The 16,535-nt window shown below is 29.1% G+C and overlaps 5 protein-coding genes across 6 annotated transcripts; 3 read left to right on the top strand and 2 right to left on the bottom strand.

The window, feature by feature from the left end:
• Positions 1-4,474: 4,474 nt before the first annotated feature.
• On the bottom strand, positions 4,475-7,569 carry Tango14 (transport and golgi organization 14). Its single transcript, XM_072021372.1, has 4 exons — positions 6,832-7,569; positions 5,401-5,520; positions 5,036-5,285; positions 4,475-4,948 (listed from the first exon to the last, which is right to left on the bottom strand). The coding sequence occupies exons 1-4, from the start codon at positions 7,124-7,126 to the stop codon at positions 4,858-4,860; spliced, it is 756 nt and encodes a 251-aa protein (XP_071877473.1). The 5' UTR covers positions 7,127-7,569; the 3' UTR covers positions 4,475-4,857.
• A 712-nt stretch (positions 7,570-8,281) lies between these two features.
• Gar1 (Gar1 ribonucleoprotein) lies at positions 8,282-9,589 on the top strand. Its single transcript, XM_072021432.1, has 4 exons — positions 8,282-8,480; positions 8,589-8,718; positions 8,778-9,018; positions 9,096-9,589. The coding sequence occupies exons 2-4, from the start codon at positions 8,606-8,608 to the stop codon at positions 9,366-9,368; spliced, it is 627 nt and encodes a 208-aa protein (XP_071877533.1). The 5' UTR covers positions 8,282-8,480; positions 8,589-8,605; the 3' UTR covers positions 9,369-9,589.
• Larp7 (La related protein 7) lies at positions 9,586-11,972 on the bottom strand. 2 transcript variants are annotated; one of them, XM_072021425.1, is made up of 6 exons: positions 11,820-11,972; positions 11,438-11,754; positions 11,013-11,359; positions 10,048-10,944; positions 9,810-9,954; positions 9,586-9,749 (listed from the first exon to the last, which is right to left on the bottom strand). In XM_072021425.1, exons 2-6 carry the CDS (start codon positions 11,685-11,687, stop codon positions 9,598-9,600), a joined length of 1,791 nt encoding a protein of 596 aa, XP_071877526.1. In that variant the 5' UTR covers positions 11,688-11,754; positions 11,820-11,972; the 3' UTR covers positions 9,586-9,597. The 2 variants fall into 2 exon arrangements, with proteins under 2 accessions (XP_071877526.1, XP_071877527.1); XM_072021426.1 differs by having other exon boundaries at positions 11,438-11,956.
• A 286-nt stretch (positions 11,973-12,258) lies between these two features.
• Positions 12,259-14,281, top strand: Rpt3 (26S proteasome regulatory subunit Rpt3). The gene is made up of 6 exons (XM_072021428.1): positions 12,259-12,418; positions 12,617-12,709; positions 12,807-13,140; positions 13,220-13,423; positions 13,517-13,781; positions 13,856-14,281. Exons 1-6 carry the CDS (start codon positions 12,386-12,388, stop codon positions 14,172-14,174), a joined length of 1,248 nt encoding a protein of 415 aa, XP_071877529.1. The 5' UTR covers positions 12,259-12,385; the 3' UTR covers positions 14,175-14,281.
• A 263-nt stretch (positions 14,282-14,544) lies between these two features.
• LOC139996904 (alpha- and gamma-adaptin-binding protein p34) lies at positions 14,545-16,321 on the top strand. The gene is made up of 6 exons (XM_072021431.1): positions 14,545-14,931; positions 15,065-15,234; positions 15,302-15,416; positions 15,483-15,638; positions 15,763-15,879; positions 15,942-16,321. Exons 1-6 carry the CDS (start codon positions 14,868-14,870, stop codon positions 16,112-16,114), a joined length of 795 nt encoding a protein of 264 aa, XP_071877532.1. The 5' UTR covers positions 14,545-14,867; the 3' UTR covers positions 16,115-16,321.
• Positions 16,322-16,535: the final 214 nt, after the last annotated feature.

Below are 16,535 nucleotides of genomic sequence, written 5' to 3'. Positions count from 1 at the left end.
CTTTGGAGATCTGAAGCTGATAGTCATTTTGGGGACCTACAGGTAAATCAAATTGAAAAAAGTTTAACCTGGCTAGATCGATGCTTGTTAAATCAATAGGAAATTAGTATTTAAAGATTCTTTGGTTAATCTGTCACAATATGACATTCAATTAGATTATTACTATTACTATTAATTAGAATACGACGACAATGGCCAAAACTGTTTTTAAAACTGCCATGATAAGCGAGCCTCGTTGAAGGATTCAATAACGTTTTGATTTAACAGACATCATTTTAGCAAAGTTAAAATTTGCATACTAACAGACGTATTTTGTGTAATTCTGATAATTGTTCACTAATTTTGTTGATAAGTATTTTTGCAGCTCCATGGGGTCCCTGGCCCCACGCTTATAGTATCATTAGTACTATAATGACTATTTTGATTGTAAAATTTGAACAAAATCTGAAAATATACATAGACATTATAAAACATCTACTGCAAACATATATGAAATTTAAGATCTGTTTGATGTTATTGATTTATCTGTTTATTCTTCATCCATATCACATTTGCTTTAGACAAACTCTGCTTGGTAAAGATTAATTTTTGGATATTCGAGTAAATATTTGTGTTTAATTTAAAGTTGAATAGTTGTAATTTATATGTAATATTTTCTTCCAGAATTATTTTCTGTTTATGTGGTATTTAATTTTATTCGCTCTGTTTGGTGGATGAGTCTTTTGAATAAATATTTATTCGGAGAATTAACGGGAATTTCTATGTTATTGAAATATTGTAATAATCATATAATTGTTTTTTATTCATTACGTATTCAGTTTGGATAGAAGAATATTTCATATTCGTGATTTGTGCTTCTATAATAAATGGTTATACAAAAGCTGCTGGAAGTTTGCATAAAGATTTAAGTGAATATTCACGTATTTGTTTTTCATCGTTTGTTTTGTATTTGTTTTTCATTCGTGCCACCCTTTTCACCGATTACTATCACTTCCGTGACATTTTAGTGTGGCACCTAAAAAGAAGGATCCTTGACTCCTTCTCCTAAACACGCTTCGATTTTACTTACTGTTGATTTAGATCGATTTTTCATTTTTAAATATTTCTTTTTTTTCACCGATTTTTCAACCCAAAAATGATTCTGAGAATTACGTTTATCGATAAAAAGCGATGAAAGTCAAAATTAGTAAAATTGCAAGGAATATTAACTATTAATTTTTTTCATTCTTATTCTTTTTACGAAAAAGTATTTTTTCCTTTTATTTTTTTCTAATACTAATATTAATTCTAATATTCTTAAACGCTTTATTATAATTTTCAAGTAGACGAGAAAGATATAAAAAAATTCAAAGGAAAAAATATTATAAAAGGCGAAAAGGTGTCTACATATTTCTTTAGTAGATGGAGGTTTTCATGCATTGGGGATGAAGTGCAACAGGTAGAGGCACTTGTTTAGGTAGGGGCGAATCTGGGTCACTTGTTTTCCATCGTGACACAACAATCGCGACACAGATGCGAATGTATCCTTCTTGTTTGATATATGTGTTTCTTAAATGTTTCGGATCGTTCCCACTAGTCGCGGGAGTGGGGAAACATAACCAAGGGGCATTTAACTTAAGATTCATTCGTCATCATTCCAATTTAACCTATACTTAATTTTGCTAAAACAATTACTAAGTATCTTTTAAATTCGAATTAAAACATTGTTTAATTAAAATCTCTTGAAGAATTAATTTTCTTTGAAAGGATCAAAAAATATTTTTTCTAAGAAAATGGTAGACATAAACCTCAAAAAGAAACAAAAAGATACATCTAACAATATGTCCTTTAGCTTAACTGCGTGCATCAAAATGTGTGTAACTTCTACAAGATCGATTCTTCTTTCTCTACTTCCGGATAAACTGAACCTAATAAACGAGTGCGCACAAATTCCATAGAGCAGGAAAAAGGTGTAGAAGAAAAATAACGACCTATTTGGAAAACAAATCGAATTCTTACAAATTATATCAATAACAGTTGACATTGAACTAAGTTTACGGATTATAAACTTTATCGGATTATCGAATTAGTGATTTCTGCTTTAACTTTTTAAGGACATAAGTATAACAACATCGGAACTTCCGGTAGTGCGCAAGTATTCCCCAATCTGACTCGAGGATAAACTTTAAAGTATTCAGACGCAATTCTTGAAGACGTGATTGCGTCTCCAGAAAAGTTAGCTGGCTTTTATCCCTGTCGTTCTTTCTTATGTCCTCTTCCTCTTCCTTCCTCTCCCTCCTCTCCTTTCTCTCCCACGTAGATGTACAGTGTATATAAGTACAATATAGCGCAGTTTATCTTGAAAAATGGTTGTTTCCCTGCTCGCCAACAACCATTGTATATACATACTTGCTGTGTGGACGAAAAAGCCGGACTGACATCTTTAAAAGTATATAATCCGATGTTAAGCCTACGTACCAGTGGAAGGTATCATAGACAGTCTGCTGAGAATTTTATATTTGGATGACATCGATGGTGAACGATACAGATCAATTAAAGAAATGGTTTAGATACTTATTATTTAATTGGTCATTTTAATCTTTTAAGTTAGAAGGTTAGGTTAAGTTAAGAAGTTACATTTGGCCGTAATTCGACTAATTTGATTTTTATTTTCGTTTACCAATGTAAAACATAATAAGTCGGTAGAAATGTACCGACTAGTGAATGACTAATTAAACTGATTATCCGGCCACTTCTGTAGTCAACAACTAGTCGGCAAAAAAACCGATTGATCGGCCTTAGATTTTTATTATTATTGACAACTTGATAAGATATACAAATAGAAGTACAATGTTCTTCCTTTACTGTCTTCAGTATGATTTTAATATTTTTTAATATGTAGTAATATAGTATACTTACTTATATGTACATATTTGTATATAACATAATTATTATATAAAAAAATTAAAAATAATAATTAGTATCTAATTGGTAATAAATTAGTATAAAATAAACTAAATAAAAACCAATTAATATACTATAAGTACCTATTAATAAACTATAAACTTTGGTAATTATATCTTAATTTTATCAAAACAAAAACTTCAATAAATGTAATTGTTGAAGTGGTCACCACTTCTAAGAAAACTCTACATCTGGTCTTTAGTTTTCTCAAGCACTGAAGCCATCGACAGCGCATAGACAAAAGACTGCGTCGAAGGTAAACCATAAATTGTAGACAGACGACGATGGCTTCAGGGTTTTCAGTCATAAGGTAACACTGCTAGCGTGTGGATCTGGATCAGCTCAATTATATTCCGAACTTTGTATTTACACTTTAGTATTCAAAATATATATTTTCTACCTTACAATTTATCCACGCGTTCCTTTGTATTCACATACATCTAATAACCTCAACAATAACAATGTTAAAAAATTTATTTTCGAATTTGCAATATTAAACAATCATAAATTTGACGCGTTTTGTAAAGGTGTTTGAAAATCATCGGCAAAGACGTCAGTTTATTGAGAGCCAGTTAATCGGTTAATCGGATAGTTGCTAAATCTCTAATATGTTTAACATAGAAGCAAATTGATGAATACCATTTCTAATCCTAATATAATTAATGTTCTTTAAAGCAGATCTTATCATAGATATAATATGTAATATTTAGAGAAGTAACTATGAAAGAGAAGTTAACAGTTGAATGATCAAAACTAACAGAAAATTGATCATTTAATAGAATATACACAGAATTTACATGGTTGTTGATCTTATGTTCTTAATTTACAAGCAAATAATAAGAACCAATAATGCTCACTTAAGAGTAACTAAATGATAGAAATGACCTGATTATAATCACATATAATTCGATTAAAATTTCTAAAACCATTAAGGAATAGAAAGGATTGTTAAATAAGTAATACAAGGCTTATGCAAAAACGAATTATATTTATATTTTAGGAATTTGATTCCACAATAGGCGATTTTTTACGAGACAAATACCACAGACGAAAGTAAAAATCTTGTCATCATTTTAATATCAAAATATTTGTGTGCATGGTCACTTTAGAAATAAACAATTATATATGTATATGTGGAATGTTACTGTCTTAATAAATAAAATGCAACAGCTGCCAAGATTTTAATTTCACAATATGTTTATTCATAAAGCGTGAGTGCTCCTGGTCCTTGTTTAGAAAATATAAATAAAGTTAAAAGAAGAGTGATATATTAGTTAAACTTTAAAAAATTGATCAACGTGATGTACTAAAATTTTACCTTAGATATCTAAATTTATTTGTACTTGAGTTTAAATCAATATACTTTCCTCTTTAAAATGTTATCACTTTTTAATAGTCTACTTATCACTCCTCTTTGTATTTTTAAAAATTATATTTTATTTAGCATTAACACACTATTGATATAGTATATTAAAACTAAATAAACCAAAATCTTTAATTAATTGAGGAGAAAAACAAAATATCACATTCCTTATGTTTCTCTCCATTTTTTATGGTATTAACTTATGGCAGGACAATTATTTTGCATAATTAAAAATACAATTAAAATGTTTCGTTTCTACAGCATTTTGTGGAATCTTCTTTTCTTATTAATTAGAAACTCTTCAAATTAAGCTACCTAAATTCCTTCTTATCGGCAAACGTTAAAATCGGTTCATGAAACGACACTTGTGCCACACATGTAGCCATTATAAGTTTATTTAGTACGCAACCACTTATAAAATAGTATCTGTAAATTATTTTAAATTCAGTCTTTGTAAAAAATGTCCTTAGAAGCTATATTTTGTTTCACATTTGTTTGTTTCTTCTTGTTTTTGGATACAAAAACTTTTCACAAATGAACAACAATTCCAGTTATTTTCCGAATCGTTGTTCGCATTTACTATATTTTTCTAACAGACACGTGAAATCCTTTGCAGATAAACTAACGTGTGAAGGTAACGTGCTGAAATAAAAAATACATATTATTACAAATTGAATGTAAAAAATGTTGAAGAATACGAAAACTATATGTGATCGAAATAAAACTTACTAGAATTCTGTTATCCGTGTTTGCCATGGCAAGACACCGTACGTGGAACAAAGGCGACCATATATTAGTCCCATATCAGGGTCCGGAATTCCCCGTGAATTTAATTTCTCATTAAGTAAATCGATATTTATTTCTTCCGGTTTAATCGTCCCTGTGACGACAGCTTCAGCTAATGTTTTTGTTAACGATACTATTTCTTTTTTTCCATCTGATGCGCACAACAAAGATATCCGCGTTTTCAATTTGAAGTCTATAAATTAGGAAGAACGATACACATGTACATTACCATGTTCACCAGCATTATAGAATTAGATCCTATTCGATATATTATTAATTATAAGACATTATTTGTATAGGAAACGTACCGGTTATTCCATTTTGTGTGAATCCTGCATTTGGTTTACTCCAACTGATACGATCCAATAAATCAGGCCGTCTTTTTGCGAGTTCGTATTTCAATAAATTCTCATTTTGGACTAAATAACCTATAACAACAAAAATCATTATAAGTATAATATTAATTATAAACATGATGTAATTAGCAACGAAATTTAATTATAAAATTCATTTTCTAATAATTTTCTAATTTTAAAACATTTTATAAATACTTTTTATTGATTTAGTAACAAAGCAATAGTTGAATAATATATCATATGATTATGTATCTTTTTAATAGCAAGATTAATCGAATTCGAATATACTATCGCACGCACATTCGATTTGTCCTTGAGACTAGATAAAACTAAGTAAACTTTGTATTCAGTTCTAAATATACGAAAATTAATTGATATAACTACATTTTTTCAAATAATTACATTTTTAACTTATAAAATAAGTTCACATTGTTAGAATTGAATATTTGTTGTATAATTTGTACTAAAAATCCTAGAAAATCAAATCGATTTAATGCATTATTATTACTTTATTATTGAATTTTTGTTAAAAAATTATACAATTTTTAAATATACTTTTGTACAAATTATTAGTAAATGAGTAATAATGGAACTTTAGTTAGTAGATAATATAATCAACAGCTTATGATAAGTTTTGTATGTTTTCAAAAAAAAATTTTGTATGGAAACATAATGTTTATAAAAAATTATTTAAATAAACTAAGGATATATGTAAACCATGATAGAAATTTATAAAAATGTTGCATTATTACTACGTTTAGCAGTAGAATAAAGCATTTTACAATATACGTTTTATGATTTTTTTTAAACCCACATATCAAAAAGAATTGACATGAAATTAAAGAAAATAAAGAAAATTAATCCTAGAAGGGAAACTTTAATTTAAGTTAAAGCCAAGATATGTTTCAATTTTGAGGTTAGAATAAATGCTCTATGAAATAAATATGTATGCAGAGAAATATTAACAATACAAAGATATGCTCAATTAATTACATGAAAAACTTTATAAGATCAACTAACTGAAAACATTAGTTCTACTAAAAATTTAAATAATAGTTAAGTTTAAGATAAGATTTAAGTCATGAAGTACTCCAAATTTAAGTTGACAGAACCATTGTTTCTACATTCTTTTACCAAAAAGGAGTACCTTAATTACATGTTCCGCTTCTATCTTCTTTGCATTTAAACTTTTCTGAAACCAGATATGACATTGACAAATCTAAAATAATCAACAGAATATTTATCTCTTGGAATTTAGATAGAATGACTGGCATAAAAAGATGAGATTCATATACATTAATGTATCTTCTTATTTAAAAAAATAAGAAGATATAATGATAGGAACGATGACATCGTAAAGCAATAAACAAAAATGAAAATTACCACTGATGTCAAAGAAACTGATGTAAGGTATACCAAGGGTAATACACCATCCAATAATTCGTATGCAGTCAAAAACAGTGTCCTCCTTCGCGCCGAAAATGATCACTAAATGCCTTGGTAGCTTTTTCATTTCGTTCGCGACACGCGTCAGCATTTCAGTTTCTGTCCTTAGATTCTCACGGTACCAGATTTCGATACACTTGCGATGAACGATCATACAGTAATTATAAAACCCGGCAAATAAGTCACATGAAAAGTGGATTAGTGTTAGTAACATGCGAAATACTGTGAACATTATAACGTCCGATGATCGTCTAGTCTATGTAACATAATCACACAAGACTGGTCGTGATTTTAATGTTGAAACAAAATTTTTCAAAACTACCCGGGGAAGGTCACGAGGAAGATTATGCACGTAGCCACTGACACTGACCCGTCTAGCAGACGGTCACCGTTACCTCACGTGCACCTGCTTACGCAAAATGATAAACGCACCCTTCTGTCGACAAGAAGCATTAAAACATATCATGTTGGCCGCCAAGTTACATAGAGCATGGGCACATTTTGTCGCCTAGTTACTTTATATACTTTCATTAAATAACGAATTATGACAATGGAATATATTTTTAAATGATCTGTAATGACCCTTTCCTATCTTATCTAAACGTCAACTAAACTGCACTACATATAATTGCACTATTTGAAGTAAAAGTGAAGATAGCGTATAGTTCATTTTTACTGCTAGTTACAATGTGTAACAGGTTAGGATATTAGATGATACGAATTTACAATATAAATGATGGCGTGGCACATTTGCGAATTAAATAAATGCTAGTAATGGTCATATTACAGGAATAAATGAAAAAGTGTATGTCTGATGTCGTTTAGGCGATATTATTTTTATTGATGTAATGTACTCAAAGGAGTGTTATAAAATTACGGCTAAAAGATAGTTGGATACTGACTGATCTTTATTGAACTGTATCTAAAATAAATCGGAAATATTAAACAAAAAATTTGACATGTTGAATATTCAAATATTAAAATTTTAGTTGTTATGTCGTAACTATCCTTACTTTTCAGGTTATGTTTAATTCATTAGTATTTGTTTTCAAATTACAAATACATATATTATAGTAAAAAAAAGCTAAAACATTTTGAATGTATATCGTGTATTTACTAATACTTATTTACAAAATGGTGGTATAAATAGCAGAAGACAGTGTACATACAAAAAATAGTATACAAAACAGTTAGGTGTAATGAAAATTGATATCAAACTTGAATTTAAAAATTCAGAATATGATAAAAATTACGTTAATTTTGTAAACAAAATAGTCCACAATATTATTCTATTTATGTAATTAATACCTTAAACTCTTTTAAATCATTTCATTCAAGTACTACACGCCATGTTTGATCACTACATGATCATAACGCGCATGTGCAGACTATGATCATAAATGTAAACTAGCTTACAGAAGGAAATGCCGCTGTTTTGTAATAACAGAGTGTAATTACAGTCATATAAACATAGTGACAAAGTTAATTCTGTTATGTTGTGCAATTAATAACTTGAATTATAAAAAATATCGTATAATTGCATAGAGATAGAAATATCATCATTTTATTGACCATAATTTTTACAGGTTAGGCACGTGGTTTTACTCTACCTTCTTACTTTTGTAAAGTTATGTATTTTTCGTACATAACCTCATATGTATTTTTAAGTTAACAATAGAATGAATTATTTTCAGTATTTATAAAATAAAAAATGTCATTCCGAGGTCGTGGTGGTGGCGGCGGATTTGGTAAAGGGGGAGGTCGTGGTGGAAGAGGTGGAGGAGGATTCCGAGGAGGCCGTGGTGGCGATAGAGGTGGAAGAGGGTAATTATTACATTTCATATTTTCTCACTAGATATATAATAATGATTCATATATTATAGATATGATCAAGGTCCACCAGAACAAGTGACTCCATTAGGACATTTTACATGGACGGTTCAAGATGACTTAGTTGCTAAAGTAGATATAGAACAAGTACCCTTTTTTAATGCTCCAATTTATACAGAAAACAAACAACAAATTGGAAAAATAGATGAAATATTTGGCAACATTAGAGATTACTATGTGTCTATAAAATTATCTGAAAATATAAAGGCATCCAGTTTTCAAAAGGATGCACAGGTATATTTTATTTTTATATATATGAATCAAACTTAACAATTATTTCCATTAATTATTACTACTGTACTTTATCATAGCTATTCATAGATCCAGCTAAGTTGTTACCTTTACAAAGGTTTTTGCCTAAACCTCCTGGTTCTGTACAAAAGAGAGGAGGTGGAGGTGGACGTGGAGCAAAAAGAGGTGGTGGAGGTCATGGTGGTGGACGAGGTGGTGGTAGACCATCATTTGGACGTGGTGGAGGTTTTGGAAGAGGAGGTGGTGGTGGTGGTTTTAAAGGACGTGGAGGAGGAGGAGGAGGATTTGGACGTAATGACTCTGGCAGAAGTCGCGGAAGGGGAAGATGGTAGAAAATTAAAACTACAGATGGATTTTTATATAAAGACGTATTAAATGATAAAAATGATAATTTTTAAAATACATAGCTGAAAGAATCATAATGAAAACAATATATGATTTATTTGTAACAATGCTGATAGATATTATTTATCATCCCTGTTTTTATAATTCATGATATAAAACCAAATGTGTTTTATATACAATTGTTAAATATATTTGACAGGAAAGAGTACTCTAAGTTTACACTTCATCGAATTTGATATGCTTCCCAAGTTCTTTTTCTGCCTTTTTTAGTAATTTATTCCTTCCTCTCTGTTTGATTTTTACCTTTTTACTCAATTTTTCTTCTCTGTCATGCAAGATTTTATCCCAATACGTTTTTTCCTCTTCACCTACACAATAGGACATAAATGAAATTACTTCTTACTAAAATATTTACAACGTTCTCTTACCTTCTAATATTCTCATATTTCTTTCCTCATCAGACTTTTGTATAAATGCTTGTGCAGCTTCACTTGTATCACATCTTACATAAGCAAAACAAGAACCATCTTCAACATCTATATATTTTACAGAACTATTATTTTTTAATTCCATCTAAAAAGATTTAAAATATATAAAAATTATATATATTTATTTATTTATTTTTTACTCACATTATATCTTTATGTTCAACATATATATATATACCTTTAAACTTTTTGAATCTGTACATGGTTTATCCATTTCAATTTTAACTATAGTTCCTGATGTAAATGAGAAACGACATGCAGATATACTATTTTGTTTCCTCGTTTTGTCCTCTTCAATTTCTACCCTTTCAGGTTTATTTTTTTCATAATTCGACCACTGGCTCCATCTTGTTTTTCTTAAATGTTGTTTGAGTTGTTTCATCTTACTTCTCTGTAATTCTAAGTATTTATTCCTAAGACATTTCCAATCCTTCTTAGCCATAACTTGTAATCCTATACTATAACTAAAATCTTCCAGTTTACTTTGCTTCTTCCGCTTTTTCCTTTTCTTTTTCTTTTCATTTGTATTTTCTTGTTCTTTATTATTTAGAATAGTACTGTCATCAATTACGATTTGTTCATTTTCATCACAATTATCTGATACTTGTTCTTCCTTTATAGGCACATTCCTTTCACATTTATTTAATTTTCTTTGTGTACCTTCCAAAAAAACATCACTTTGTTTTTCATTACTTGATTCTATTTCCCCACTGTGTAAATCACTAGGATTTTTCAGCTTTTTCTTTTTACTTTTTATCAGTTCACTCTCCATTTGCTCTTCTGTTTCATCTGGCTCTGCAGATTCTGTATCTGAGTGTTTTCTTTTTTTTGCTTTCTTTTTATTGTTATTATCATGATTTTCAGAAGTATTATTGATGTTTGTATGCATCTGCTGCTCATTACTTTTATCTGTTTCAGTGTTTTCCAACTTTTCATTAGCAGCAGTATTTTCAGTACAGATACTTTTCTCATTTTCTAATGTCATATTATTTTCTGTATTTTCAAATGTAGTAATGCTTAGAAGTTTATCAGGAGCTGTATATGATGGTAAAACACAGCCTTTTTTTTCAAATGCCTAAAATATATTAATTCAATAGTATGAAGTAATTAAAAATTTTCCATTGTTATATATGTTCCTCTTACCTTTAAACATTTTTTAGCACTTTCAGTTGTATCGAACTCTACAAATGCAAATCCTTTTATCTTTTTATTATTTTTAAATCGTGGAATAGAAACATATACAACTTGACCATATTGAGAAAATATTGAACTCAGTGTATCATGATCTGCATCTGGAGGTAAATTTTGTACGTAAACTGTACATTCATCAATGTTTTCTTTTGGTGCTATTGGTGTTATACGTCGTACTTTCATACCATCTTCAGATAACGATAATATTGTAGATGCTTGTACACCTTTAGATATCCTGTTTATATCAGTAGTCAGTTCTCTTATTTTATTAAATTTTAGAAAAACACTGAGGTCCACATCTGAAATATTCAAAGATAGAGTTTTAAAATGTCAAATGACAATTAATAATGTCATAATGGTAATGTAATACTTCTTACATGGATCTTCTTTAACTAAATTACTTAAAAATCTATCTTTACTTAGATTTGCATCACTAAAGTAAAATTCCATTTGTTTTAGTATCGCAGCGTGTAGTGCCTTTTTTCTAAGTCTGGGTTTCCCTCTAGAAATGCTTGTAACTTTATTAACTGTTTCTATACGCGAGTTTTCCACTGATTTTTGTACTTGCGGTACAGGAACTCTCTCTGAATCTAGCTCCATATCAGACTGTTGTTCTTCCATCACCATTGTTATTTAAAAATTTGTATAACTGACGATAAACAACTATGTATAATTTTTTTCTATTACCAAGTATCTGTAAAGAATAACAGAAATGTAAATTTCAAACTTAAGCAAATGTTTCGTATTTATCTCAGACACCTTTTAAAACTAGAATAATGCTAAGAATATTCAATATCTTACAATATGTATATAGCACTTGAAAAAAATGAAATTTGTTACGTATACATCCTAAATTGTAAACGTTTACCGGTTGAGAAACCTTGTAAACATAAAGCCAAGCCTGAAATCACGCAAATTGCAGTCAGAATATCTGAGGAACTATATAGGATTATTTTAAAGATGCCAAATTGTTTAAAAATCACAAATTTATAGGGAATTTGTCATTTTAGGGACCTTTAAAACTTTAATCGTCAGACATTACAATTATTTAGTTAAACAAATATATATATTGCTGTAAAAAGTAGATTAACATATACGATTTAAAAACAATTTTCAACAAATGTTTTATTATCTGTACCAATAAAATTCATAATATTTTAGACATATGTCTTTATTTGACTTCCTTTCTGTAGTCGATTAAGTAGTTAATGGTAGCCACTCCTGACATATATGTATAATCATTGAACTGAATTGTTCAAGAACCTCAAGTCATTCGTTGATTCGTATGTCGGGTGCAATTAATTAAAGAAATTCTATTTAAAACAATGGATGAAATGGGTATTATTCTGCCTGATAAGGTATATATATTTTTGTTCAGATTTTCTTCCAAAATTACAAAACAAAGAAATGAACGGTTAAGAGTTATTGTTGAACTTAAAATTATTCACTGTAACCTCAATTTTTATTCTACTTAATTGTTATGTATTGTTATTTATAATAAAAATTCCTCGTACTTTTGTTGTGACATAAGTAATATTTCTTTTGTTAAATTTTAGGATGTTGGAGAGATGGATTGCAAACCTGTAAGTGGACATTATACTGGTGCTGGTGATGAACTAGATGTTGAAGATCTTTATACAAAGTACAAGGTAGGAAAATTTGATATTCTATTCCTCTATATACTTCTTTGCTTATGTATATATATTTAATTAATATATGAACATAATAATAATTTTATACTTATAGAAACTACAAAGAATGCTAGAATTTCTCGAGGTTCAAGAAGAATATATCAAAGATGAACAACGTAATTTGAAAAAAGAATATTTACATGCTCAAGAAGAAGTAAAGCGCATACAAAGTGTGCCTTTGGTTATTGGACAATTCTTAGAAGCTGTAGACCAAAACACTGGTATTGTAGGTTCTACTACAGGCTCTAATTATTATGTACGGATTTTATCTACAATTGATAGAGAGCTGTTAAAGCCTTCTGCAAGTGTAGCTCTTCATAAACATAGCAATGCTTTAGTAGATGTTCTACCACCAGAAGCTGACTCAAGTATTTCGATGTTGCAAGCAGGTATGTACTTTATTGCTACTGTTAGCAATTTAAAAAATTATAGGAAGAATAGTGTTTCATGTATTATTTTATTTTATAGATGAAAAACCTGATATTCAATATAGTGACATTGGAGGCATGGACATGCAAAAACAAGAGATTAGAGAAGCGGTAGAACTACCTTTAACTCATTTTGAATTGTATAAACAAATTGGAATCGATCCACCAAGAGGTGTGTTAATGTATGGTCCCCCTGGATGTGGTAAAACTATGCTTGCAAAAGCTGTAGCTAGACATACTACTGGTATGTATCATTTTCAGTGTTATATATTTTAAGAACATTTGAATAAACAGTATACTTAACTTCTTCTAACTTAGTACAATTAATATTTTTTAGCTGCATTTATTCGCGTAGTAGGATCAGAATTCGTACAGAAATACTTAGGTGAAGGACCAAGGATGGTCAGAGATGTCTTCCGTCTAGCCAAAGAAAATTCGCCAGCTATAATTTTCGTTGATGAAATTGATGCTATAGCCACAAAAAGGTTCGATGCACAGACTGGTGCTGACCGCGAAGTTCAACGTATTCTTTTGGAACTGCTTAATCAGATGGATGGTTTTGATCAAACTACTAATGTTAAAGTTATTATGGCTACAAATAGGTATGATTTTGATCTTTATTGTTATCTTTATAAAAAATAATTCATATAAATATAATGATTCATCTTCTTTTTAGGGCCGATACATTAGATCCTGCATTGTTACGTCCTGGCAGGTTAGATCGAAAAATCGAATTTCCTCTACCTGATCGTCGTCAAAAACGTTTGATTTTTTCGACAATTACGGCGAAAATGAATCTGAGCGAAGAAGTAGATCTTGAAGATTATGTAGCACGACCAGATAGAATTTCTGGTGCAGATATTAATGCAATTTGCCAAGAAGCAGGAATGCATGCAGTTCGTGAGAATCGATATATAGTTCTGGCGAAAGATTTTGAGAAGGGCTATAAAAATAATATTAAAAAGGATGAATCTGAACACGAATTCTACAAATAATTAGGGAGAAACCGTATTACTATGTGCTATTTACATTTTATGATCACATATGTATTTGCAAATTTATGTATTGCTATAAATTCAATAATCAATATACATTTATACAATTTTTGTCTTATCAGTTACACACATTATTAGTTATCTGTTTCAGTTCACGAATTTTCAGTTATATAGAAATATATAAACACTAGTGGTATTGTAAGGAATTTTATCGCGTGTAATTGATCCATTTAAAATTATGAAACAAATCATTCTTCAATATTGATTATTATTACTATATTTATAAAATGTATTAAAGGAAATACTTATACTTTCGGTTTATCAAAATTTATCGAAATACTAAAATATATGAAATAAGTCAGAATTATTCTAGTTTCTTTAGGGGTCAAATGATGACAAACGTCATTCTGATCGTCCATCACGAAATGTTATGACATGGAACAACATCGATATGTAAAATAATTCAACTAATTCATTGTCCAAAGTATACAACAACAAAAATATCGCTGTATATCGAACGAAAGTGATTAATTTTATTTATTTAATATTACATTTTTATATCAATTAACGTAAAAATTGCAATCCTAACCTAATCTTCAGTTAATAGTTAGTGGTTTACAAAATATCTTTCAAATTTTCCAATATATCTTGAGATTATTGAACTTTAACAGTACGACAAAATTTTATTACGAAATGAATCTACCACGAATATTAATAATAAGCACCGAAAAAGGGAAAGCTAATGAAATTGCAGCGAGTAAGTTGAAAGTTTAATATCTTCTTAATTTCGATATTAAAAATTTGGTAAATTAATTTTTTTAAATAAATGCTTGGATGAGTATTATTCGTTGCAATAATGTTTTATTTTTATATGTTATTTTATTTTATAGATATAGGTGGAGAAAAATTATCTAACCAAGATCATTTTGAATATCATTTATGGAATATTCAAAACAAATATTACAAAACACAAGTGTTAATATGTGCTACAGAAAATCCTTCTGAAGATATTTCAATCGATAATGTAGAAGCATTAATTGTACATCATAACCCACAGGCAGTAAGATATTTAACTTCTAAACATAATCTTTGACAGAACGAATGATCTTCAGCACTGATTTTCCTAGGAAGATGCAGATCAGAATTTAAAAAAATGGTCATCTTTAATTGCTTCTTTGGCAGAAGCTGAAGTGCTACTGTTTTCTTGTAATTTTATAACAGACACCATAATTAGGAATAAAGGTATATACAAATAACAATTGCTGTATTAACTTGAGGAACATTAGACATGTAATTAGTCTATTTCAGTGATAAAATGGTGTCTGCAAAACAGATTTGAGCTAATTGAATTAAATAGACCGGATGTAGATGCTTCAGAAGCTGATTCAGAAAATAACAAATATGGTATTGAGAGGATTATTGAAGCTTTACATGCTCATATGTGGCCAAATATGATACTTAAAGGTTTTTAATAATGACCTATATATACACTTAAATTAAATTGCCTAGATTTAAAAAATATTGCTTCATAAGTGGAAATGCTTATTTACTAATTGTTTAAAAGTTGCAACTGATTGTAACTTTACAGGAAAACCATTGGATGTAGGAGAACACAATCCTAATATGGATGAAGTTAAAGAACAGTTTGAAAACATTGAATTAAGTCAAGATTCTACAGAAACATTACCAATAGAGAACATGCTAGGTAAGTTGAAAAATAATTCATTATGAGATTTTTTTGCAGCTTCTATACACTATTTTTTTCAGATGGAATTATGGGTGAAGAGAATGTAGATTTTGGAGAATTGTTTAGTCAATTGAGAGCTATGAAAGAACATGCAGCATTGTTGCCAACTAATCAAAGACGAATAGCCGCTGAACAATTAGTTACTGCTTTTTGGAAAGCGATGGGTGGTGATCCATCAGAAATGGAAGATTAATATATGTATTAATTGTATAATGCACTTAAATTTATATTAGGAACGCGTATCTTTATCTTGACATCTTTTTGATATATTAATTTTTAAGGAGAGAACACAACGGTCGTTACAATAGTTAATTGTGAAATATTTGAAGTCATTTAAATAAAAATCAGATGTAACGTAACAATGTTAAATTATAATAAACATAAGCATAAAATCAAAAGATTTGATTAAAAGTATTACTTGTATAAAATATACAGTTATATAAATGTTGTGTAAATTTTCTACAGTAAAACTTGTCGAATTTATTATTTCAAAAGATTCTCTTTTACACATGAATATTTTCATTGAAACTTTGTATAATTTTATTATAAATACAATTAAATTAATTTAAATAATCATCGATCAAACCGAAATACATATACAGTAATGTTTCGCT

Source organism: Bombus fervidus, chromosome 19 (assembly GCF_041682495.2).
Source record: "Bombus fervidus isolate BK054 chromosome 19, iyBomFerv1, whole genome shotgun sequence".
Classification (NCBI taxonomy): Eukaryota; Metazoa; Arthropoda; class Insecta; order Hymenoptera; family Apidae; genus Bombus; species Bombus fervidus.
The sequence above is the reverse complement of the archived record's forward strand: the minus strand, read 5'-3'. Positions and strand labels throughout refer to the sequence as shown.

Coding starts and splice junctions, on each gene's coding strand:
- Gar1 (XM_072021432.1), top strand. CDS start 8,606: ATGTCATTCCGAGGTCGTGGTGGTGGCGGCGGATTTGGTAAAGGGGGA. Junction 8,719..8,777: donor GGCGATAGAGGTGGAAGAGG/GTAATTATTACA, acceptor CATATATTATAG/ATATGATCAAGGTCCACCAG. Junction 9,019..9,095: donor GTTTTCAAAAGGATGCACAG/GTATATTTTATT, acceptor ACTTTATCATAG/CTATTCATAGATCCAGCTAA.
- Tango14 (XM_072021372.1), bottom strand. CDS start 7,126: ATGTTCACAGTATTTCGCATGTTACTAACACTAATCCACTTTTCATGT. Junction 5,521..6,831: donor CAGTTTCTTTGACATCAGTG/GTAATTTTCATT, acceptor TTGTTGTTATAG/GTTATTTAGTCCAAAATGAG. Junction 4,949..5,035: donor ACACGGATAACAGAATTCTA/GTAAGTTTTATT, acceptor TTTTTATTTCAG/CACGTTACCTTCACACGTTA.
- Rpt3 (XM_072021428.1), top strand. CDS start 12,386: ATGGATGAAATGGGTATTATTCTGCCTGATAAG. Junction 12,419..12,616: donor GTATTATTCTGCCTGATAAG/GTATATATATTT, acceptor GTTAAATTTTAG/GATGTTGGAGAGATGGATTG. Junction 12,710..12,806: donor ATCTTTATACAAAGTACAAG/GTAGGAAAATTT, acceptor TTATACTTATAG/AAACTACAAAGAATGCTAGA.
- Larp7 (XM_072021425.1), bottom strand. CDS start 11,687: ATGGTGATGGAAGAACAACAGTCTGATATGGAGCTAGATTCAGAGAGA. Junction 11,360..11,437: donor TTTAGTTAAAGAAGATCCAT/GTAAGAAGTATT, acceptor TGAATATTTCAG/ATGTGGACCTCAGTGTTTTT. Junction 10,945..11,012: donor GTGCTAAAAAATGTTTAAAG/GTAAGAGGAACA, acceptor AATATATTTTAG/GCATTTGAAAAAAAAGGCTG.
- LOC139996904 (XM_072021431.1), top strand. CDS start 14,868: ATGAATCTACCACGAATATTAATAATAAGCACCGAAAAAGGGAAAGCT. Junction 14,932..15,064: donor AGCTAATGAAATTGCAGCGA/GTAAGTTGAAAG, acceptor TTTATTTTATAG/ATATAGGTGGAGAAAAATTA. Junction 15,639..15,762: donor GCCAAATATGATACTTAAAG/GTTTTTAATAAT, acceptor GTAACTTTACAG/GAAAACCATTGGATGTAGGA.